Genomic DNA, 25,776 nt, shown 5'->3' with positions numbered 1-25,776 from the left:
AGAGACAAACAGACAAAGAGTAGAAAGAGGAAAAGAAAAAAAGAAAAGAAGGAAGAGGATAAAGAAGAGAGAAAAGAAAAAAAGTAGAGAGAAAAAGGAGAGAGAGGGGCAAGAAGACAAAAGATAAGTGAAAATGATAAATAATGAATTATATTTCATAAATAGTGTACACTTTACTCAGTTTGAAGTCCATGTGAAATTGACTTTTATGATTTTTATACATTCTCCCAAAGGGTCATTTGAAATCTTGGGTTTGACATTCTGTACTGACTTCCAATGGATTCCATCCATCCAATGATTCTGTGCTAACAAAGGTAACAGTAGACTGAGTTTAACCACCCTTCTTACTTTGCTACTTAGAAGAAAAATAAGAGCAGGAATGAAGATGCATAAAGATTACAAATGAACAATAAGAGGATACCTAAAACAGAAGACTCACTGAAAAAATGACTTTAGTAGAAATGTTCAGGACCTCATTATAGGACTGTCAGAACAGTCAGGAAGCTTGAATAATAGAAACCTTAGGGTCATTCAGATTTGACTCTTTTGTTCCTTAATCCAGTATTTTGCCAAATGGAAACATTTGAGCTAAGTCAGTTCCTATAATAACTTAGCTCTCTCTAAGTGGAAGGAGAGGAGTCTTAATCATCTATATCCTTAAAAATCCAAACCTACATTAAAAAAAATCTGCTCTGAAAGGGAATTTGAATCTGGTTGAATTAAAGTTGCCAATAGGAATTTGGGTGAATGGAAGAAAAATAAGCCAATGGCTTATTCCCAACTCCATAAATACATCAAATCAGACCAAGTTTTGTTCTAAGCAGGCCATTTTACTTCTGCTCCCAAGGAGAAAAGTATTAAAACAAGTGTCAAAATTGGAGCAGAACCCTTTTGATTTTGCCTTAGGGCCTGGCTGGTAAGCTCATTATTACCCATGGCAAGGTGGTTAGTTCCCAGAGGGCCACTGAAGGCTTCAGTCTCCTCCTCACTCTGAAAGGGGTTCGAGTCTCTCAAATCACGTTGCTTCTCTCAGAAAGTTTCATCTAATCCTTATACATATGTGTTTATATATTCTTAGCTGGCTCGAATTGCTGACAGCAAGGACCACGTATTTCCTGTAAATGATGGCTTTCAAGCTCTGCAAGGAATCATAGACTCAGTAAGTATGATGTGTCCTCTTTAGACTGGAGAACTAGGGTAGAGAGCAGGAAGGTTGGTGGCTAGCCCCCTGAATATCTTAGATTTTTTTTTAATAAAAAAAGTCCTTTTCTTGATAGAGTAAGAATAAAAAGGATATAAGAAATTGCTTTTGTCTTCTTTTCCTGCTGCTCCCCTGACACCTGTCTTCTCCTTTCCCTCTCCCTCCCCCCATGCTCACCTTTTCTTTTCCTGTAACGTTTGCCCTACAATCTAAAAAAATAAATAAATAAAATAATAGAAAGAATATATTTCTAGCAGTTGTCTGATTCAGGGCTTCCTCTGTGATTCTTGTAATGTAATAGTTTTGATTCCTGATTTACATTTGACTGATCTCTGCCTTTCTAGTAGAAAATAGTTATTGTTGTTGTTGTTGCTTTTCAGTCTTGTCTTCATATTTTCAGTCTCTGTGAACTCAGTTGGCGTTTTCTTGGCAAAGATACTGGAGTGATTTGCCATTTCTTACACTAACTCATGTTACAGATGAAGAAACTGAGGCAAGCAGGTTAAGTGGCTTACCCAGGGTCACAGAACCAATATCCCTGATTCTATTGGAATATCAACTGGTGCCAATTTGAAAAATTCTCAGTTGGCATTTTGGGTTGCCTCATAGCCAGATTTGAACTCACAAAGATGACTCTTCCTGACTCTAAGCCCAGTCCTCTATGCAACTCTGTCACCTTGCTGTGGCTAGATGCTACCATTTCTGTGGTTCTCTAAGGTTCACAAAGTACCTTTCTCACACCAAGTCTCAGGTTGTTTCTACTGATTACAATGCATTATTTCTCACCTATGCACTGTTGAATTGGAATTTCTATCAGCTAGCTAATCTTCCATTTCAGTTACATAGATGAAGCTTCAGTCTTGTTCTTCTGAGGCATGTTAGTCCTGTAATTCTAGTGCTGAAAAGGATATTACACTCAAAGGGGAAGAATTCAAGTTTACAACTGAGCAACAGTTCCATGCTGATGGTCCTTCCTATGCATGCATCCTTTGTTTACTGGTAGCCAAAATTGTTTGATTTGTACAAGCTTACTTTTCTTTTAGTTTTATTTTATTTATGGGACAATGTATGGATATAGCCTCCCTTTCAACATTTTGTAAATATCGAGCCAGTATCCTGGCTATGTTGGAATCCTGATTTTGTTGGAATATTAACTGGTGCCAATTTGAAAAACTCAGTTGGCAACCCAGAATCCTCAAAGCAATTGCCTAATGAAATACAGAAGAGCTCTTGCCTCCGCCTCCAGGTTTTGTGACAGACCCACAGCCAGTTTTTCCTTTTTGGAGACTTCTTAGGCTCTGGGATTCTGGACTGAATAAACACAATTCTTCCATATGATAGCCTTTTAAGTAATTAAAGGGAACTATTGGGTTTCAATTTCCTCTACTGCTCCCAATCCTTACCACAAAGGTTTTTTGAGCCATATCAGGTTTTTATTTAATTGGCACATTGTCAAATCTCCTCCTCACCATTCTAATTACTTTTTACCAGATAAATTTCTCATCAGTAATCTTCCCAAAAGGTGACTTGATAAAACCAAATATAATAGAACAATGATCTCATTTGGTCCTGACCTAGACTCCTAAGGGTCCAGTGCAATGTAAAAGTTATCTAAGGATAAAAACAGACTGGTATCTAGGGTGTTTTCTACTAATGGACCTCATGAAAGCTGACATTTCATTCCTAATTGATGATCTGACTTAATTATAGGAAGGGGAAAAGTTTGGTTCTCATAAGGACCCCCTCATTACATATCTCTTTCTGTTTCTCATCATCATCATCATTATCATTATCCAGAATTTATATAGCACCTATTCTGTGCCAGATTCTGCACTGATCACTTTACAAATATCTCATTTGATCCTCACAACAATCCATGATAAAGACATTATCCCTAGTTTATTATATGAAGAAACTGATATAGGCAGAGCTTAAGTAATTTGCCCAGGAGAATGCCCAGAGAATTGCCCAGAGAAAGCTTCTTCTTCCTGCCTCCAAGTAGATAATAGTAAACTTTATCATAAGCATATAACTTTTTAGAAAGATACTAATTGACTAATATCCTCTTCTACTGCAATCCTCAAGGGTTGTAATGGGTTTCTCTGAATACATGGCTGAAGTGAGGCTGTATTCAGTCCAGTAGTGAGTTAAGGTGAGTTAAGGTTCATTACTGTTTAATGAAACCCTTTGGAGTCATATTCACTTGGACCAATTCACCTTTCACCTATTCCAATAGCTCTTTGACAAACAGAACCATTATTTCTGCTGCAAAAATACTCTACCTTCAGGCCCTCCATTTTCACCAGAGCCAATTGCTCTGGTTGTCTTAACAACCAGTTACTGGTTGACTTAGTGGAAAGGCATTCATTACACACAGTTCAGTATTCTTTTAGTGATACAGCTCAGCATTTCTTAAGTAATATCTACTCTTCATCAGATGAGGATATAACAAAACTGGCTTGCTCTATTAATTGAAAGATCAGGAAAAATTACTTTTTTATAACTGGTATGAAACTTCCAGGTATAGAAACCTATAAACATTTTCATTTGGGGGATGAAAACTGAGAGATCAGCAGCTTGGCTGACAAGTTTTACTTGATAGCTACTGAGCTTGATTAAATCTTTTATTTAAACTTACTAGCAACATGACCACAAGCCAGTCATTTAAACTGATTTTCAATTTTCTTACTTACAGAACAAGGATAATAATTTTTACCTTGTAAGATAAATGCTCATGAGGAAAATGCTTTGTGAATCTAAAAGCACTTTAGAAATTGGAATTATTACTTTACTAGACTTATAGTTTCCTCTCACAAAGTAGACATCTTCTTCCAGGGAGGAACTTACCCCTAGAGCCACTGCCTGATGTGAGTAATAACATATATTGGATTTGTAATATGGATGTGTTGTTTGTAATCAACAGAGTAGAATTAACCTGGAATAAGCCTAGAGTTGAGTAGCTAGGCAGTGCCATAGTGCACAAAATACCAGGATTGGAATTAGGAAGATCTAAATTCAAATCCAATTTCAGATTCTTATTAGCTATGTGACTCTGATCAAATCACTTAACCTTGTATGCCTCAATTTCCTTATCTGTAAAATGAAAAGGAAATGGCAAACCACTTTAGTATTTTGCCATGAAAACCCCAAATAGAGTAACAGAGATTTGGACATGACTGAAATGACTCAATAGTAACACCAATAGATTCCTGTTTGATTGGTCTTGCCAGGGGCAGGGACACTGGTGGGGCATAAGATACATGCCTAGTTTGACTGGAACAATCTGTGACAGTATTATCTTCTTTCTTGAGGAGCCAGAAACAAAAAATAGTTCAAGAATTTGTTCTGTGATCAGAGCAGCTAATATAAGATAAATGAGTAGGAGTCAAAGGCAATAGCTCTATTACATTCTTGGAAAGTCATCAACTGTGAGGAAAAAATTAGGACCCAAAGGACTAAATAAGAAAGTATGGAATAGGTTAAGAACTTCAAGGAAATGAGTACTTTAAAAGACGAACTTAAATAAAGATATGTTTCTAATTTAATTCTCTCAATGTGACCATGGCAGCTAGAAGGCACAGTAGAGTCAAGAAATTCCTAATTCAAATTCCTAGTTCAAGGCATTTACTAGCTAGTTGTGGGATATTGGGCATGTCACTTAATATCTCTCTGCCTCATTTTCCTCATTTTGTAAAAAACCTCACAGGGTTGTTGTGATGGCCAAATGAGTAAACACATGTAAAGCACTTTATAAAAACTTAAAAAGTCATATAAATGCTAACCATTATTAGTTATTATCATGCCAGAGTCCCTTGGGATTGGGTTTGACATGAATCCTGCTTTTTTCCCCTGATTCCTCAGTTCTTGTGAATGACTTTCAGCTGCTCCTGTCTCCCACCTATTGCTAGCAGGTCACACATGTGAAACAGCTGTTTGGCATGAGACATATATTCTCTTTAAGGCTACTGTCCTAAAGTTATATAAATAAATAATATTAGTGCCAGAGTATCTATGGAATTAAAAGCTTGAGTAATTTTGGGGAAGGGATTTCTATTCATTTGATCAATTTATAAAAAAGGTAGATTAGACAGTGGAAAAAGTATTCATTCCATCACCTTAATAAACTATAGTTTGTTTATTCCTTAATCAGTGAGTACACACTTCTAGTTTTTTGGAGGTTTGGGGTATTTTAGTTTTAGGGTTTTTTTTTTTTTTTTTTTTGCTATCACAACAATTGTTACTAATATTTTGATTTATATTTGATTTTTAACTTGGTTGGGATAATAATTAACAATTAGTAATAGTATTGCATTAATTAGTAGTTGCATGTTCTTATATATTATATAGTTATTAGTAATAATTAGTAAGTAGTATATTATATATTAGCATATTATACCATATTGGTATTTATAATACAGTATATATTCTAATGTAGCATATATAGTATATATTGATATATTATATTCTGAGCATAGTAGTATAATAATATTAGTAATAGTATCTATGTATTGTCTTAAGATTTGCAAAGCATTTTTACCAATATCAACTAACTTTATTTTCATAACAACACTGGGAGATGTGTCCTGTTAGAATCCCCATTTTATAGATAAGAGAATTGAGACTTGCCCAAAATCACAAAGCTAAGTGTTTGAGGTAGGCCTTGAGTTCTGGAGTAATGGTTTATACTCCAGAGTCAGTAACTTCTTGGAATGAATGCCTGATAGTAGCATTTCTGGGTCAAAAAGTATGAACCCTTTCATGATATTTTTCATAACATTACAAATTATTTTCTACAATACTTGATCCAATTTACAGCTCCATCTCCAGGGCATCAATGTGCCTGTCTTCCCATGATACTACACTATTGATTATTTTTGTCTTTTATCATCTTTGTCAATTTAATGTGTGGGAAAAATCTCAGAGTTATTTTAATTTTCATTCATTTCATTAATAACTACCTGAAGTATTTTTACTTTTGGTTGTTTAGAGTTTGCATTTCTTCTTTGACTACTTATCTGTTGGGGGAAATGACTGTTGGCCTCTTAAATTTGCAACAATTCCTTATATAATATCAGATTTTATAAAAAAACATATCTGATACAAATACTTTCCAATTCAACAGACACATTATTATAAAATATATTTTTTTAATTTTGTCTAATTCACATGATCTATTTTAATTTTTTATGATGACCTCTATTATTTGTTTGATTAAAAATCATGCCCCAACTCTATAGCTGAAAATAACTCCTATAATTTCAAAATGTTCTGAAACCTGAAAACTCCCATAATTTTTTGTTATGACCCTTTATATTTAGTTCAACAATCATTTGAAATTTAATGTGATATCATTTTTGCTAAAACTTGTTTCTGATTTTTTATTCAGAAAAATAAACTAAGTACATTATATGTTTTAAAAATAATGATAGTGAAGACATCACTTAGGACCCTCGAGCAAGGGAAGATGCTGTGTGATCTTGAACAAGTCATAAACTTTTTGGTCCTAGTTCCCTAAAAAATGAGCATATTGAATTAGATCATCTCTAAACTCTAAATCTGAGTCTAACAACTGTTAAGAGGCAGTTAAAGAAGGAATTTCTATCCCCAAATAAAAGAGGAAGAAAATGAAGTCAAAGCAATTTAAATGACTTTAAAGTGAATTACTGGCAGAACAAAGATAAGAACCCTCACTTCCTAATACCTGATTTAACCTGTAATTCATGGACTTTACCATGTTTTGGAATTAACATATTAAATTGTTAATATACTACCCAAAAGATAAATTTCCCTCACTGTCACAAGGATGGTAGTATGACAAAGAGAGAACATCTTTTCTATTTAGATATTATTATTGCTTTAATGTCCAAATGTGACAAAAAAAAAACCTTTTCTAATCTCATAATTTATAACATCATGTTTATGCAGGTGCCTCTCAGGTCTATACTTATCCTGTAATCTCTTCCCTGTGTTTCAATCTTCAATTCCAGCTGCCCATCGTACTCCTGTACTAGTCCTGCCAACACTTTAAATGCAATGTCCCAAAATGTACTCATCAGCTTTCCATTTTGTCTCCCAATCTTCTCTCTCTTCCCAATTTACCTATTATTATTTATATATGTTGATACATTTTCCTTTCAGTCACCTATGATCAAAATTTAAGTCTTTGATTCTTCCTTCTCCCTCCTATCTAAATAGCTATTAAATCTGTGAATTTTACTTTAATGTCATCTCTTATATCTGCCCTCCTCTGATACCTTTAAGTTTGCTGTAGTGTAAGTCTGGAGCAGCCTTTCCTGAACTATTACAAAAGCTTCTCAAACTCTCCCTGCCTCCCATCTCTTCCTTCTGCAAAACCTTCTTCACACAAGTAATAAAGGGATTTTGGACTGTGCTGTTCCTGATCAGAATGCTGCACCTGAAGCTAAAATATCCAGGTTCAAAAATCTGACTCTGTTATATACTTCTTGTTTTTTAGACAACCTACCTTCTTGATTCTTTAGACTTCTTGATTTTATACAATCCTAAAACATGCAGACAATCCAACTTTCTAACCTTAATTCATCCACATTATTCCCCTTCCAGACCAATTGGACTAGTAGATGTTCTCTAATTTTATCCTACACTTCATGCATTTATTTATGTGTGCCTAGAAGAGTGCCTTCTTATTTTTGCCTTTTGAACTTTTGATTCCTTGAAGCCTTGGCTCAAATGTTACTCTTTCAATGAGACATTGTCTCTCCTCAGATTTTCTTACAGTAATTTGTTTAGTTCTCACCTTTTCTTTTTACATTTACAATGTAAGCTCACTGAGGTCAGCATTTAGCACAATATCTATCAGTGAGTAGGCATTTAATAAATGCTTGTTTACTTCCTTTGTCACTTTTTCTCTTATATCATACTTATATCTACTATTTGTCCACTTTATGTTTGTTGACAAAGATTGTTTCATTTTTATCTTTGTACTCCAAGCACCTAGCACAGTGTCTCTTACATAGTTGGCACTTGAATGATGATTGGATCAAATTGAATTGGACTGGGTTTTGACATTGTTTCCACTAGTATTTGGCAGGAAGTTAAAGAAAAATCTTTGGGATAGTTGGAAGACTCGTAAACTTTAAAGTCATCCCTTTAAGCTGGTAAAAATATAAGGAAGAAAACATTTCATTGTTTTTTGTTATTGTGGCTTCTACAGGGAATTTGAAAAGACCACAACTCATAAATTTAAAGCAAGTCTTCTAGAGAAAATATGCAGGGTGAGTTCAAGAACTGCATATGATTTCTTTGCTCAAGGCAGTAAAATAAGAACCTGCTTATAAAGCCAGGGTAGGGGGAAGGGGCAGAATTGTAACCAAGATACAAATACATATTTTGGTTAGTTTTTTACTTAAATTCAGAATCATTGAATTAATGAATACTTGTCAGAAGTTTAGAGATTATTTAGTCAAATCACTCTCATTTTGAAACTTTCCCAAGTAATTTGCCCTATATCACACTAGTGCAAAGTAGATAAAGCAAATTTTGAACCCTTGGATTCTGAAATTGTGTCTGGTGTTTTCTCCTAAATTTAATAAAGATGTTGCTATTATTCAGAAAAATCTGATTGAAACTTCCTTACAGCTTGCCACTAATAAACTCCAGGGGACCTTAAAAGTCAGTGCCTTTTATATGCTGAAGTGTATGAGAGAAACAGCCCAATTACTGTTCTCCAAATAATACCACTTAAAGCATCTGTGCTAGAATAAACATATGAGAATATTCTTGGCTTCTTTATTGGTGAAAAAGGTGTAATTGGAGAATGGTATAATTGCAAGGCCACTTAACTTAGAGACAGAATTACTTTGTTACTTATGTGAAGAAGATTTTGCAGAAGGAAGAGAGGTTTGGGAAGTTTTTGTAATAGTTCAGGAAAAACAGCATTCAGGATCTAACACTACTAGGTCACCTTGGGCCGACTGCCATCTTTGTAGAACAATTTTTTAATTCGTAAAATGGGCCTAATATTTGTTCTAGTCATCTCAACATGGTCAGTGAGGGAGAATGAAATAAAAATATTAGATTTTTAAAAACAGATAAATAAGCATCTGTGAGGCTAGACTTCTGGCACATTAAATCTCCTCCCATGCCCAATAACCCTCCCACTTTAGTTTTTATTTCACTGATCCAGGAAATGGCTCACTTGCCTACTCCCATTACTACCTCTTACCTAGTTTCCTACTGAATGAGAAGCAGGATGAGGTAACTTGCTGTCGTCCAGTGTGCTGCTGGAGTTATAGTGATGCTTTAAATAAATTTATAGAGAATACGTTCCCACATTTTTACTAAACTACAAAAAGCACTTACATTGTCCACCAATGAATAAGTTCAAAGAACATTACTTATAAAAGAATAATGGTAAAATAGTTAAATTGTCACAGGACTAGAACCTCATCAAAAAAAGATATGAAGAATGAGATGATAAGGATAACATTACCCAAACAGCTTTCTACAATATGGCATATTGTTATTACTCATTTCAATCATGTCTAATTCTTCATGATCCTATTTAGCATTTTCTTGGCAAAGACATTGTAGTGGTTTGCCATTTCCTTCTCCACCTTATTTTTAAGTGAAGAAACTGAGGCAAACAGGGTTAAGTAAGTTATCCAGGGTCACACAGCTAGGAAGTATCTTATGTCAGACTTCAGCTTCTGATGGCAGGACCAACACTCTATTTACTGAGCCACCCAGCTATCCCATGATATGGCACAGAATATGATAAATTAAGAAAATGTCAGCTAGGATGTAATCTGGTGTATAAAAATCTATGAGTTCTGAGCCAATCACAGTAGCTATGAAGACTTGACAGGAAATCTGCAACTCCAACCAATTAGACTCCAGTGATAACATTGATTGGATCACATACACCATTAAGTATAATATAACTGCTACTAAGAATCCAATAAATAGATGGAGCAGCATAGTAATACAGCTTGGTTCTACTTGGTGCAAGTGATGCTCCCTCATGCTTTAATAATACAAGAAGGAAAGATACAACAGAACAAAATCAGAAACACCAATGCTTTACCTGCTGGAAATGCAGTGGGGCAGATGATGCTTATCACTAAGTCAGACAGTCATACACTACTATGCATAAAATGGACTGAAGTTATGAATGCCTTTAATCTCTGCTGGTACTTTGCCATGATAAAATTGGAAACAGATTTTACTAGTGATAGGCAAGGATTTGGTCCTGCTTTTTTTTTTTCAGCAATATCCTCAACTTCAAGGAATATGACATGACAACATATTACAGACTAATAAAGGGAAATCACAAGAATTAGCTACACTTTCTTAAATGCAGATTCAGCAAAAAAAGGAAAAGGACATACACAAAATCAAATTCTGAAAAACTCTTTTGGAGTTTGTTAGCATGAATCCAACTAAATAGACCTAGCATACCAAAAGAGAGCAATACAAAAAAGCTGGTATCTGCTATAGTCATTATGGACAAACATCCTCTTTTTCACAGTGTAAAAACATTTCAGAACCTACACACAATAGTTAAAGCCAGTGTTGCCAAGCCTCAGCCTTGGGTTGCTCTCACCCTCTACTACTTTTGTTTCTATTCACACGGTGCTGGACCAAGCTGGAGACAATCAAGAAACCATGCTGACTAGTTCCATTATAAATTTATGTTACATAATCTCAAGTGAACCTTCACTTCAGGAAAGTAATCCTCTAACACCTCCTTAATTTACCCATTATTGTACTTACCAGGGTGGCTTTTCCAATTCTTTTCATCTTTCATCAAACTTCTGTACCCAGCCTCTGAGTGAAATGATTATTTCTCTTTTGTATTGATATTAATTATTGAATTAGGATCCAGATTTTTCCCTTTTTCTGTTTCTTCATACAGAAATTAACCAGTGTGGGAAATCTTTCTCAAAGACTTACTCAGCTAGGATGGCTAAGATCTAACCAAAGACAATAAAATAAACTCTAAGTTTAGGTTAAGGGTACATTCCTGCTCATTGTGTTTACTTAGATAGGTCTGGGGAAAGTTGGTTCTGCCTTTTGTCAGACAGGCGATATGAAATTCTCTTGAATCAAAACTTGGTTGATCCAAGTCACATATCCAGAGACCCTCATTGTAATGTAGTCTGGTCTGTCATTGTAATATTCATTCTCTTATTAATTGTTAACCAATCAAAATTGATTGCAACCTTCAGGAACACTGCTCTTCTAGGGGCATGCAAACTGTAAGTCCTCCATCGTGAGGGGTCTTTGATCTAAGAGAGAAAGTCAAATGACCATCCTTTTATTAATAACATACTGGCATTATTAACAAATGATTAACTTATCCAAAAAACTGTCTTTCAAACTTTTTAAATAGCACAACTCTTAGCTACAGACACTTTCTTATAATTCACTGAAAAAATTGAGTGTGTTTACTAAGAGTTCCTTCTTTTTCCATCTACCTCATGTCATATTTATCTTTCCTCACTATCTTCTTCTTCACTCCAGTATCATGTAGAGAGATGACAGAAGCTTTCTTTGCTTTACCAAGAAAAACCCCTCTACTTCACTCTTGATCCCATTACATCTTAACTATACCTGCAAATTGCTCCTCTATTTATCATCCTCACTCACTAATCTTTAATATCTCCCTGTCTACTGGCACATTCCATGTCTCCCACAAAAATACCCATGATTTCCTCATCCTTAAAAAAAACAAAACAATGAAATAACTCTCTGGATCCAACAGTCCCAGATAGCTTTTGACTCTCCTAACTTTAGTGACTCCATTTCCTATCCTTTGATTCTCCTCTGATCTCTTTTCAATCTAGATTCCAATCTTATCTTTCAGTTGAAACTACTCTTTTTGTTACCGATGGATTCCTAATTGACTTTTTTCAATCCTCCTCCCATTCTTTCTTTATAGTGTTTATAGTGTTTAAATAAATTTATAGAGAATACGTTCCCACATTTTTACTAAATCTTTCTTTCTTTCATCTTTCATCTTCTTAATACTCTCTTCTCTCCAGGTTTTCATGCCACCGCTTTCTTCTGCTTCTCCTCCTATGTAACTATCAGCCCCTTCTTATTCTCTTGCTGAATCTTCCTCCATATGAGTCCTTGGTCCACTAAGGCTCTGTCCTTGGTCCCTTTCTAATACGTTATTTCTCTTGATGACCTCATCAATCCGCATGGATTTAATTATCAACTTTATTAAAATGATTCTTAGATTTATTTATCCATTCCTAACCTCCACTTTCAGTTTAGTATCTTTAATTATTTTTTGGACATTTCAACCTGGTTGTTCCATAGGAATCTCAAATTCAACATGTCCAAAGCAGATGTAATTATCTTTCCTTCAATTCCAATTTCCCTGTTACTATCAAGGATCTTCTAGTTACCCAGGCTTACAATTAGTGTCATTCTTGACTCTTCACTATCCTCACTCCACAAATTTAATCTGTTGGTCATATCATTTGATTTTTACTGTCATGTCATCTCTTATATACAATTCCTTTTCTGTACTCATTTAGTCCCCATGCTGGTTCAAGCTCTCACACCTTAACCATTGCAATAGTCTTTTGGCTGTTTCCATAGTCTCCTATCTCTGTTCACTTCATTTCATCCCCCACTCAGATGCTATAGTGATCTTTCTAAAGCATAGGTCTGGCCATAACACTTTCCTACTCAATTAATTCCAATGGCTTCTTATTACCTCCAGGATCAAATATAAAATCCTCTCCTTGGCTTTTAAATACTTTAACAATCTATCTTCTTCCTACATTTCCAATCTTCTTACACTGGACTACTCTCACATTCACTAAATCCAACAGTCTGGGACTTCTACTCCATATTCATGAAATTCCAAGTCCTACTCTTCCTTTTCACTGTCCAGTGCCTGGAATACTTTCCCTCCTCACCTTCACACTCTAGCTTCTTTGAATTCCTTCAAGATACAAATCAAATGTAGGGCAGCTATATGGCACAATGGATAGAACACCAATCATGGAGTTCAAACCTGACCTCTCTCACTTAACACTGAACACTCATTAGCTGTGTGACCTTGGACAAGTCATTTAAGCCCAATTGCCTCACCAAATTAAAAAAAAAAAAACTCAGATCAGATCTTAAAGGGGCAAACTTTCCTCTTCCCAAACATCCCACCTCCATCCTTGTCCCTTTATATTTGTATATACATAATTGTTTACATTTCATCTCACCTTCCTCCCCTTACTAAAATCTGAGTTTCTTGAGAACAGGGGCTGTGTTTTTGTCTTTCTTTTTTATCTCAAGAACTTTGTACAGTGCCTGGCTTATGAAAAACACTAAATAAATGCTTGTTAAATGATTCATTGATGTTTACCAGGTTATAGATAATAGGAAGAAAAATAGAATTCTAAGGAAGCAGCCATTTGAAGATTATACCAATGTACCCATGAATTAGAAAACCAAAACCACAAAACACTCAGTTAATGTCAACAAGAAAGTAATGTGTAGAATGGTAGAATGGAATCTATAATGCAAAAATATATCAGAAATTTTGATTCCCTTAGACAACAATTAAAAGTGAAAGCTAAAAGTTTAGAGGGATACAAGGAATTAAAGCAGTGCAGACACAAAATAAACAAACAAACATCCATAAAAATATGTTTCAGAGCTTTGGAAAGCAAAGAAATTAAAAAAGGAACCCCAAGAAGTCTTACATAAACACTTTCTGATCAATTAAATAGTCCAAAGAAGTCCAACACAATGAAAAGTGCAAGTTCTATTAAACATTGAACAAAAAGCTTGTATGCTTTTTAACATAATGGACAGGATGGCTATATCAAGGTGGAGTGATGAAACCTTTAGTTTCTCTATAAAACTGGTAAATGGCTGATCTGGATAAGATCCATTATTACTGGCTTGAATATCTCAGAGATACATGAATTATTAGCTAACTATTAATTTACCAGCCTTCCCTCTGAATCAAACTTGATCTCATTTTTCTTAACAGAAAGCATCACATATTTATTACCCCAAGATAAGAATAGCAATGATCTCTCCAATATAGACCAATTAGGTGTTTATTTTATACAATGGTCTAAAAATGTTTCCATTTTTAAAAAAGATTCTATGAACAAAAAGATGCATCAAAATATCTCACATTTGTGAAGAGCAACTTGTTATCAATTTGGTGATTATTGAACAGGTCTTCTAAAAGCGCTATAACATTTATAGTGCCCTTATCAATTATCACCATCTTTAACTCAGTTTCTTACTCATTGCTTGGTCTTGTACTGCAGATATATAAAAGAGATGCAAGCAGAGTGAGAATACTATAGTATTTGATTTGCATTTGGGAAAAACTGTTCTTTATTAAGGCAATAAGTCAAGAACAATTGATATAAAATGTGGAATCTTCCAAAGGGACAATTTAAGCTCATTATAATTACGCCTCATCACTCATTATCATCACTCATGAATGGAACTAACTTTGAAGTCAAAGAGAGAATCTAAAATATTAGTTTAATCAGTGAATGTGTATGGATGGCATCAAGTTTACGTGATTCTACAGGAAACCATGTTAAATAGTTTCTTCTTCTTGTGGAAGCTTTTGCTAATGATTTAAAAATTTCATTTGGACTCAATATGTGTAAAATTCGTACTATATATTAAGAACAAAGACTGAAAGCTTTGAACTTGAATCTGAGTGTCAAATCAAATTAAAGGATGAAAACAATACTTAGAAATACCTTGGTTTTTTGTTTGTTTTGTTTTTGCCGAGGCAATTGGGGTTAAATGGCTTGCCTAAAGTCACACAGCTAGGAAGTGTTGAGTGTCAGAGGGCAGATTAGAACTCAGGTCCTCCTGACTTCAGGGGTGCTCTATCTACTGCACTACCAAGCTACCTCATACCTTGGTTTTCTTAAGGTGAAATACATTAAATTTTAGTCTGTCATAGGAAAGGCCTAATTTGTAAGGTTATATGCATTGGAAAAACTGACAGGCAAACTGAAGTTACATCTTAATAGGAAGAGCACATTTAGAATAATCAATAGCTATGCAACAAATCTTAATGCTTATTTTTGGCATAGTAAATGATTTAAAATACTTGAGATGTTTAGTGCCTTCTAAGAATACTTTAGTTTCAGCATTTTAAAAAAAATCTTAGTTACAAATGACTAGAAATGCTCAAAAGTTTACATGAGGATTGTATTAGTGACATGATCATCAGCACAGGGGTCATTAGTTAGCCTTCACTTTTATTTATAATTGGGGTGGTTATTTTGCCTCTTTTATTTATGAGCTGATGATCTTGGATTTTCCTCTTCCTTTTGACTTTTCCTCTTCATTCCTTCCCTCTCATCCCCTTTTTCCAAGTTAGCCCTCATTGTGGGACAGTAGGTATAAAATTAAGATTCTTTTGCCTGAAAAAGTTTTATTTACATCACAAGAGAATTTCAGATAGGAAAGTCAAAGATAAGTTTTTTACTGGGTTGACTGGAAAGCCAAGATCAGCTGAACAAACACCATATTCCCTCTTGACTTATGGTATGAGGTTATGCTTACTTTCCTAAGTGTAATGCTCAATATGAAGAACAAAGAAGCCTCAGAAATGTATCTTGCCATTTTAATCATTCCACAGCTTATAGTAGCCTCTTGTGGTTAGTCCATTCAATCCTAACTCCTCCATGCCTTAATTCTTTGTCTACAGATACACAGATTAACATACTTTGAACTAGAGAAATATGCTTGACATTAGAATATCCATAAAATAAATTACCTTGGAGATCCTTACCAGTTATAAAGATCCTCTGATAGATACACAGAATTTACATAAATCCCAGAAAAAGGACTTTTGAGTTGTATTTAAGTTCCCTAGATCCAAATCTTTCCAGGATATTCTAATCTACCAAGCACAAGAATAATTGTGGTCACTTTTCTTAGATGCAACAAGACTGACAAGCCTAGACTGATTAACATCAGTAATAGATTAATTTATTTCACCTCTCTCAACCTAAGTTTCCTTATCTGTAAAGGAGAATAGCAAGACTTGTGCTAGCCAACTCACAGGGCTTTTGTTAAGAAAGTGCTTTGTAGTATTTCTTTTTACTTATATGTTTTCCTTAATTGATAATCAATCTACACAAGAGAAACAAGCTGAAGGAAGATGAGAACAAGTGAATTTTATAAAAAGGACAATGAGTCTCTTCCTCCATTTTCCAAGGACAATTTCCCTGGCTGCTTGGTCTGTCTTGTGCTAACTGCCCTTGTTTATATACTATTAGTCTCTCCCACTCTTGCAGTTGCCATCTGGATATGAAGCAAAAATACCCCAAAGTCAGTGAAGCTAGTGATTCATATAAGAAAGAAAATAATCAGGTCTCTTGTGTATTGGACTTATTTTTTATTTATAGAGATCCATGATAGCTGGTGCAGAGGCTAAATTCCATTTCTGCTTTGTCCTTGAAAAGATGAAAGAAATGCACCTTCCCAGCCAAGCGCAGTTGTTAACAAATTTATGAAGTCTTAGAGTGAAGGTTAGTTCTTTATAGTCTCACATGAGTTAGTGCCCCCATGTTGCCTTTTAGCTGTATACCCAGCTCTGCCCTGCTGCTCTATGTTTAGTCCTCAGTCTTCCCCTTTCTGCCCCATTAAAGCCCTGGTCCCAGTCTCTCACTATTTTATGCTGAAGTAATTGCTGAATGTGTTGTTTTCTATTAACAGATTTGCTTAAAAAATTATTGCCTTAACTGGAAGAGACAATCTCTAGTACTGTGGAAGGCTAGGGACAAGAAGCTCCCTTTGTAAGTGTCAGAGACAATAGAGTAAAACGGAAAGAGCATTGAACCCGGAGTCTATAATCTAGTTCTGACTTTGGCATTTGATTATTATGTGACTATAGGTCAATTTATTTGACATTTAATCATTATGTGACTATGGGTTAATTAATTTCACCTCTCTGAGCCTCAGTTTACTCCTCTGAAAAAAGGGAGGATAGTAATCCTAACTCACAGTGTTGTTTTTCAGAAGGTGCTTTGTAAATATTAAATCATTTAAAGAAATGAGAGCTGTTATTATAATTATATATAAAAATAAAATAATTATTTGCCCTGGTCCCAGATTTTCCACCTACATTAAGTTTAGTTGTGACTTGAGAGATTAAAAGTCATCCATCCCTTCTGAAATTTGCCTAGAGCATTTTGGATTTCTTCATCCAAGGAGACATAAGTGGTACCATTATGTTTTCTCTTGTATCTTATTAAATAAAGTAATTTACTAAGTAGAAATAAATAGCTAAAGTAGGAGTAGCCCTAAATTTGAAGTAAGAGGCTCAATCTTCAAATCTTAGTTTTGTTATTTACAACTTCTGTGAAAATGTCTCTGGGACTCACTTTTCTCATCTATAAAGGATAGATGGTGAGTTGATTAATAAACATTAAGTATGTACTATATATGATGCATTGTGCTAACTGCTAGGGATATAAATTATATATATTATATATATATACACACACATATATATATATATATATTTATATTTAAAATACAGCTTCTACCCTCAATGAGCTTATAATTTAATGAAAGAAGACAACATTGGAAAAGAAACTGAAAAACAGGGGAAGTAGGGGAAGACATGAGGGAAGGTATCCAAGGCAAGACCATGGTGAAAAAGTCAGAAAAGTCTGAGTAGCTGAGCCAGGTAAGAAATGAGGAGATAATCTGACCTGGACTCCCTAATTAAAGGGAGTTTGGAGTTTATCAAGGCTCCAACTCTCCAATCAGAAAGACATAAGGTAGAATTCCAATGTTGATGAGATCTTGTAGGATGATGAGGTTTTCCCAACAATGAGTTTTCTGGGATATAGTGGTCAGAAAAGTCCCAAAGTAGTACAGTGATATAAGAAATGAGAAGTTCTGGCTAAATGACCTTTAAGGTTCCACCTAGAACTAAATTCTCATCAGTTATTTTTCTGTCTTGAGGTTTTATTAGAGCACTGTGTCTAAATCTCCCCTTGACTTCTATCATATTCTTCTCCTAAAATTAGCAATGCTAAAGACACTTAACTTGATTCTTAACTTTGGTACTGACACATAACATTGACACTATAACACAAACAAAGTGAGTTAAGGACTCAACCTCTCTGAGTTCCTTTTTATTTAAGTTCAATGAAGACTTGAAAGGAATTATAATAACTGTATTACTCCACAGGCTTTGGGGAAGAGTACTTTGTAATTGTAAAGGTTTTTTACAAATGTGGGTTATTAAGATGTGTTAACCCCTTATTAGAGCTTAAGTTCCTTAGGGACAGGGACTATGTCTTAATTTTCATCTTTCATCATCTAGTAGAGTGATTTCACATGGCGAGTGTTTAAAAATATTGGCTTGAGGAGACAATCACTCCACAGTTATAATAATAATAATAATTGTTATTATTATTATTAGTAGTAGTAGTTATTAATAACAGCTTGCATATACTTATTTAGCTTCCATACTCCATTACACTATTGACTCATATTGAGTTTGTACTTCATTAAAATTTTTTGGTCCTTTTCACGTGAATCATTGTCTATGTAAATATAAAATGGAAGAGACGTGCTTGGACAATAGTTCATTTGAAAAAGACCAAGAGATTTTAGTAAACTACAAGCTCTATCAGTTAATAATGTGGTGTGATATGGCAGCCAAAAATGTTAACATGTTCTTAGGCCATATTGATTGTATCTAATTTCTAGATGAAAAAAGGTGATGGTTCTATTATATTCTGCCTTGAACAAACTATACCTGGGATATCATCTTCACTTTGAGCTACCATATTTTATAAAAGACTTTAGTGAACTACAGAGTGTCTACAAAGACAGACAAAATCAGACAGTTTTGATCTTATCAAAACTTCTTAAAGAAATTGAAAATGTTTAGCCTGTAGAGGAAACATGTATTCAACTATTTTAAGTATAGTTGAACAGTGACTGAATGGCTACTTGTTATATATCAAAGATATTCCTGCTTAAATTGTATATATGACTCCATCTCTGAGATTCTATGAGCTTTATATAGTTCCTTTTCACTTATTATTTCATCTCATAACAATCCTTTTTTAATAGACAAGTAAATTGAAGTACAGTGAATTTAAATAGTTTTCCTAAGTGTTTTGACCATCAATCTTCTGTCTTTTCTATTGCGTTCCTACAATTTCTACTTTATATTAGTTTCCTATAACCTGGCTGACAACAGACATATACAATGCCTGGTGTCCTTTCTACTTTAAGTCCCTTTGGGCTTTTTGTCCTTTTTATATTATACTTATATCCTTTCATCTCTGAATACTTTCATTTCTTTTCAGATTTTTCTTCTATCACTCTTCTTTTAGCTTTAATATCTACTTTACTCCCCTTCCTTCAGCCATGTTTATCCTTGATTTGCTAGTCCCTCTTTCCTTTACTACCTACCTTCCCTACTCAGGTGGAACCTGAGTTCTGTACTGTACAGTTCAGATTTCTAAGGAATTAGATGCACCCCACAAATCCCAGTTACTCTTCTCTTCATCTTTTGATATCAGGTATTTCAAATCAATGGAAGGTATAGCCCCAGTCAAGATCTGCTCAAACCCCTCACGGATAAATTTTTAGTGTATTTTATTGCAATACTTTTCTTCCAGCTGTTTTAGTTTAAAATTGGAAAGGCAGTCTTTTTGCTGGATTGAATCACCGTGCTTGGCTGACATTTTTTGGCCCTTCATACACTTTTCAGATTTATCAGCAAATGCAGACACTTTCTGAGAGCATAATCCAGCTTGTGTTTATTCCAACAAACTCTGTTACTGTCTTTGTGGTCAAATATTCATTACAGTACAAATTCCATAGTAAGGTGTTTATAGTTTGGACCTAAGAAGTGAGTTTGAGGTCAGTAAACTGCATGGGTGAGAATTTAATTTAGTTTTTTTCATTGTGTTTTGTTTTTTTCAAAAATACATGCAGTTTGGCTATTTAAACAGTACATGGAGGTAAAATGACCACCAGGGAATTTCAAGTGTCCAGGGAGTTCCCATTAACATTCTTTTAGATATCCTCAAAATATTGCTGTTTATTAAAATCTTCCAATCATGTAAGCTCTGTTATTGGAAAAGAGACATGTAATTGCTTTCCATCATCAGCTAATTACTTTCTAAGGTCTCTTTCAGTTCTAAGTCCTATCATTCCATAACAATCAGAAAGAACCTTAAAATGAAACAGGCAGTTGTTGCTTAAAACCTCACAATTTTAGACTAATTAGAGAGAATTCCAAATTGCATTACTTGAGTGTCCAAAATGTAGAAGTGTAGTAATGGATGATCTGAGACTGGGTTCTAGAATTCTAGCACCAAAGTCCTCCTGTCTGTTTTTGACTGCTTCCTGCCTGCTTTCTCTATATTATTTCTTTGTGTGATCCCTTGACTTCAGTACCCTAGTAATATTTCTAGGATCCTTCTCATGACAAAGATTTGTACTCAATCTTTCCAATCCCCACTCCTATTTTCCTTTTTAAAAAATTACACTTTAAAATTTTTTAAATTTAATTTTTATTTGCAGTTCTAAATTTCCTCCCTCCTTCACCCATCCATTGACAAAGCAAGAAATTCAGTACTTATTAAACATATGAAATCATGGAAAAACATTTCTGCATTTAGCCATAATTTAAAGGAAAAAAAGAGAGAAAGAGAAAAAATATGCTTCAGTCTCACTCTGAGCTTATCAGTTATCAGTTTGGAAGCAGTTAGTATTATCATGAGTTCTTTGGAATTGTGGTAGAGCTTCATTTTGATGAGTTAATAATCATCTGTAGTTGATTGTCTTTACAATAGTGCTATTACTATATACATTAATTTCTTGGGACTGTCCACTGTAGTTTGCATCTGCTCATATAAGTCTTCCCAGGTTTTTCAGAAACCTGCCCTTTCACCATTTCTTATAGCACAGCAGTAATTCATCACATTCATATGCCATTACTTGTTTGGGCATTCCTCAGTTTATGGGCATCCCTTCACTTTCCAATTCTTTTTCTCCATTAAAAGAGCTGTCAAAATATTTTTCCTACATATAAATCCTTTTTCTACTTTCCCTAAGAACAAATAATAACATTATGGAATCCTGGAATTACAAAAAAAAAAAAAAACCCTTCTAATCAAATCTATGCCTCACTAGGAATCCCTTCCACAAAAATCTAGGAAAAGTGGACATCCAGACTCCACTTTAAAAGGAACTTAATACTTTATTAAACAATCTATTCCATTTGCAGAAAGCAGTAATTATTAGAAAGTATTTTGGCACATCAAATTTAAGCATTTCTCTGCAATTTCCTCCTGCTCCTTTTAATCCTAGCCTCTGGAACTGAGTAAAACAAGTTAATATTTATCCATGGTCATCCCTCACATACTCAAGCATTGCTATCTCTTTTTATCTAGTAAAAACTGCCGACTTTGATATAATATTAGTGTCCCCCTATATGGTCCAGGGCAATATCTTTACCTTGTATCTACCTATTCCTTGACTAGATAAACCTCTATGGAAGGCATGAGATTTTTCTGATGGCACTGCAATGCACTGACGAGTGTTTATCAAAGAAGCATAAATTTTGATCTGGAAGAGACATTAATGATTCTGTGACCCAATCTTTCTCATTTTACAAATGGAATAACTGAAGATCAGAGAGATTCTATGATTTGCCCAAGGCTACAAAGAGAAAAAGTGAAAATAGATTCAAATTCAAGTCTTCTGACACCAAATTAGGTTTTTATTCCCCCCACTGTATCACTTTGCCTGGGTAAGTCCCTTAACTGTTTGCCTCAGTTTCCTCATCTGTAAAATGGGCTGGAGAAAGAAATGGCAAACCACTCTAGCATCTCTGCCAAGAAAACCCCAAATGGAGTCACAAAGAATTGCACACATCTAAAACATGATTGAACAACACTGTCTTTCACCTCTAAACTCAGCTAGTCCCAAGCAGTGGTGAGACTGGTCTCTTTGATAATCAGAATTTGCTTCCTAGCTTCCAACCTTGTTCTGATTGTCAAAAAGACTTTTATTTAATGATTGGAGGATCTCCTCAGTTTCTTACTCAAATTGTGCCTCAAAATCCATTCCAATAAATTCTCTACTAACAAAAACAAAGCTAGCTTGATTTAATTAGTACTGCCATTGATGATGGAAGAGAGCCTCCTACTGGAGGACTTTGGGAATTTAGTCCCTAAGATCTGATAGACCATTGAAAACTCCAGCCAGGTGGAAGTTATCAATATGGGGTGTCAGGCCTGTAGGATTTGAGTTCCACCTTCAGAAACTCAAGAGTAGGTCAAGTCAAGGCTTAGTTTAGAATGAGATCAAAGACCAATTAGTGAAGGACCTTACGAACTCACTTAACAATACAATACTTTCGAGGGGAAATGTTCTATCTCCCTTCCACACTGATTAGACAAATTCAGTGCTAGTTCTATGCTTACCTTCCTGTTGTACAGTTAATATCTTTATCTCCCCTGTCTTTTAAAACTTCCATTTATAGCATGGAAAATTTGATGAAACTATGAAGGATTATGTCCCTTGATTTCTTCACACACAAAACCAACGCAGCCAAAATTAGAGGGAAAGCAGGAAACTGAAGAATTTTTTTAGAGGAAATTTCTCTGATAAAGGTGTCCTTTTTCAAATATATAGAGAACCAAGGCAAATTCATAATGATATGAGTCAGTCCCAAATTGATAAATAGTCAAAGGCTATTAACAGGAAGTTGTCAAAAGAAGAAATCAAAGTTATCTATAGTTATATAAAAATTGCTCTAAATTGCTATCAATTCACTAGCATAGTTTTATTCTCTATTCCCTACTGCAACTCATTTAACTTTTCCTTTGAGAATCAGGACACTATGCCATTTAGTGCATACATGTTTAGTATTTATAGCACTTCATTTTTCTATAATAGTTTTTTTTTTTAACAAAAAGTAGCTTCCATGCTTATATCTTTTAATTAGGTCTATTTTTGCCTTTGTTTTTGTCGATCATGATCATTAATCCTTCTTTTTTAAATCTCAACTGAAACATAACAGATTTTGCTCAAGCCCCTTTCTTCCCATATGATTGTGATTGGAATACTATTTTGTTATAAGAAATTATGAGCAAGATTGTTTCAGAAAAACCTGGGAAAACTTATAGGAACTGATTGTACAGTATACCATAATAACAATAGTGTATGATGATCAATGTCCTTACAATGTAATAGGAAGATGGTGCTACTATTAACTCCATTTCAGAGATGAGAAAATTGAGGCAGACAGATTATTTTACTTAACCAGGGTGTTATAGCTAACTAATAAGAATCTGAGGCAGAATTTGAATTTAGGTATTCCCAACTCCAAGTGCAATAGTGATCTGTCTAACTATTCATAATTTAACCTCTTCTATTTCTTTAAATCTATTTTCTTTTCTAGGTTTCTATGTCTCTTACATTTTCATCAGGAATACTTGAAAGTCTTCTGTTCTTTTAAAGGTTCAATCCCCTCCCTGTAAAGTCAACTATATTTTGCAAGATGTTAATCATGATTGCAGGCCATTTTTTTCTTTTGTCTTTTGGTGAATCCTATTCAAACATTTCCCTTCCTTAATTGTAAATGCAAAATAGTCTTGAGTGATTCTGACCATATAGTTCTTTGGTTTTGGCTTATATAATTTCATTGTGTTAAGAATTTTCTTCTTTTTAATCACGTCTCCAACCTCTTTTTATGGAAGACTTTGTATCATGGCCAACCTCTGCTCTCACTCATACTTCTGGATGAGATGGTCAGGCTTAGGATCTGTCCCTTCTGCAGCCTGGATTCCATCTGGCGACTGTGGCCAATGCCCTGCTGATATGTAGGATAAGGTGCCTGGGTCCTGGTCTCCCTTCCTGTCTTCTTCAGTTGTGTCCTAGATTAGGGGCCAGACTAAGGATAGGGACCAGGCTCTACCTTCTTTCTTAGTTGTTGGCTTCTATATATTGTGTGGCAGAAAGAGCACTGACCCTGGAGTCAATAAAACTGTGTTCAAATCCTATCTTTATACTTATTACCAATATCATCTTGGTCAAATCACCTTAATTCCCTGGACCTAAGTTTCCTCATTTGTACAGTGAGAGTGGTTAAATGAGATTTCTTTCAGTTCTACATCTATAACCCTGGTGGCCTTGTACACACACACACACACACACACACACACACAGTTCTTTGCCTTGTGATCTTCTTTTTGTAGTTATATAATGAAAATTATTATTATGTTACTTTTGTTAATTATTAAAATATTACTTTTGTTCCTCAGTGTGGTTCTGGAGAAGGAAATGGCAAACCATCTAGTATCTTCACCAAGAAAACCCCAAATGGGGTCAGAAAGAGTCAAACATGATAAAAAGGATCAAATAACAACATGGTTATAATGACCTCCAATAGCTTATTTGATCTTATACTAGCTTTCATAGCTCCTGAAGGGTCCCATGATGGCCTATATTACCTTGCCACATCTGTCTTATGTCTGTCTTCTTGTGCCCACAAATTTTTTTTTACTGTTTTGATGATCTTGCTAATTCCTAACCAGAAATTAGAGATTGCATGGATCTCATGTCTCCTGAAGCACACCTCCTATTTACTTCTGTCTTATCTCTACCTCCTACAGGAAGATATCTTTTCGCCTGCCATTGTTCCTCTGGGCTGGGACTTAAGAATCCCTTTCCTTCAGGCCTGTTTGCAGAGCTCACTAGCTTCAGTTTCCCTTGTTATAGTCTCTGAACAGAACACCTACAGGTTTCTGTCTTTTTGTATAGTTCTGAACTGTATGGAATTGCTTCTAGGCATTTCTATTTAATTTTATTGAACTATTGCTTTATTTAGTGCTTGTTTTCATCTTTGTTGGTCTTTATTTTTTTTTTTTTTTGCTATTGTTATTTGTTTATTTTTTTTTTCATCAAGTTAAACAAGTTGCCTGAAACTTTATCAGTTTTCTTGGAAGTCATACTACAAGTATTATCATCACCTTCATTTCATTGATGAATAAATTAATAAACTGATGCTCAGAAAGCGCATCAGTTTATTAAGAGTTGCAGAGTTCTTCATTGTGGGATATAGAATTTGAGTCCAGGTCTCTTGACTGCAAGTCTAGGCTGATTTCCATTCGATTATGTTGTTAAGAGTTGCAGAGTTCTTCAATGTGGGATACAGGATTTGAATTCAGGTCTCTTGATTCCAAGCTGTAGGCTGGTTTCCATCACATCCTCTATGATATACATTCTGGCTTCCTTAACCCTGAGTTCTTTTTCTCTCTTAGGATCTCCTTTTTTTCTTATTACCTCTACCAAGTCATTGTTATGTAGCAAATGCTATCTTTATTTTTTTAGGATAAGGAGTGTTATACTTCCATATGCTTAACATGCTATATTCACATAGTAAGTGTCTGTACCTTCAAAAAAGAATTGTTAATTTTGATGATAATGTAGATTGATAATACTCCTTACTTGATTTTGTATGTCAAGGCAGTTCTTTTTAATGTCTATTTGCAGTTTCTATTTTGGTGGACAAAAATTATATTTGACTCAACTTGTCTTAA

The 25,776-nt window shown here is 34.6% G+C and overlaps 1 protein-coding gene across 5 annotated transcripts in view; it reads left to right on the top strand.

The window, feature by feature from the left end:
• Positions 1-25,776, top strand: part of ANTXR1 (ANTXR cell adhesion molecule 1) — a 277,518-nt gene that overhangs the window by 70,185 nt on the left and 181,557 nt on the right. For all 5 annotated transcript variants that reach the window (XM_012539935.3, XM_031950625.1, XM_031950622.1 and 2 more), the window contains exon 8: positions 1,079-1,159. In XM_012539935.3, coding sequence (XP_012395389.1) covers positions 1,079-1,159 — 81 coding nt within the window. The remainder of the gene's footprint in view (positions 1-1,078; positions 1,160-25,776) is intronic.

Source organism: Sarcophilus harrisii, chromosome 2, assembly GCF_902635505.1.
Source record: "Sarcophilus harrisii chromosome 2, mSarHar1.11, whole genome shotgun sequence".
Lineage (NCBI taxonomy): Eukaryota > Metazoa > Chordata > Mammalia > Dasyuromorphia > Dasyuridae > Sarcophilus > Sarcophilus harrisii.
This window is presented reverse-complemented; position numbering and strand designations above follow the sequence as displayed.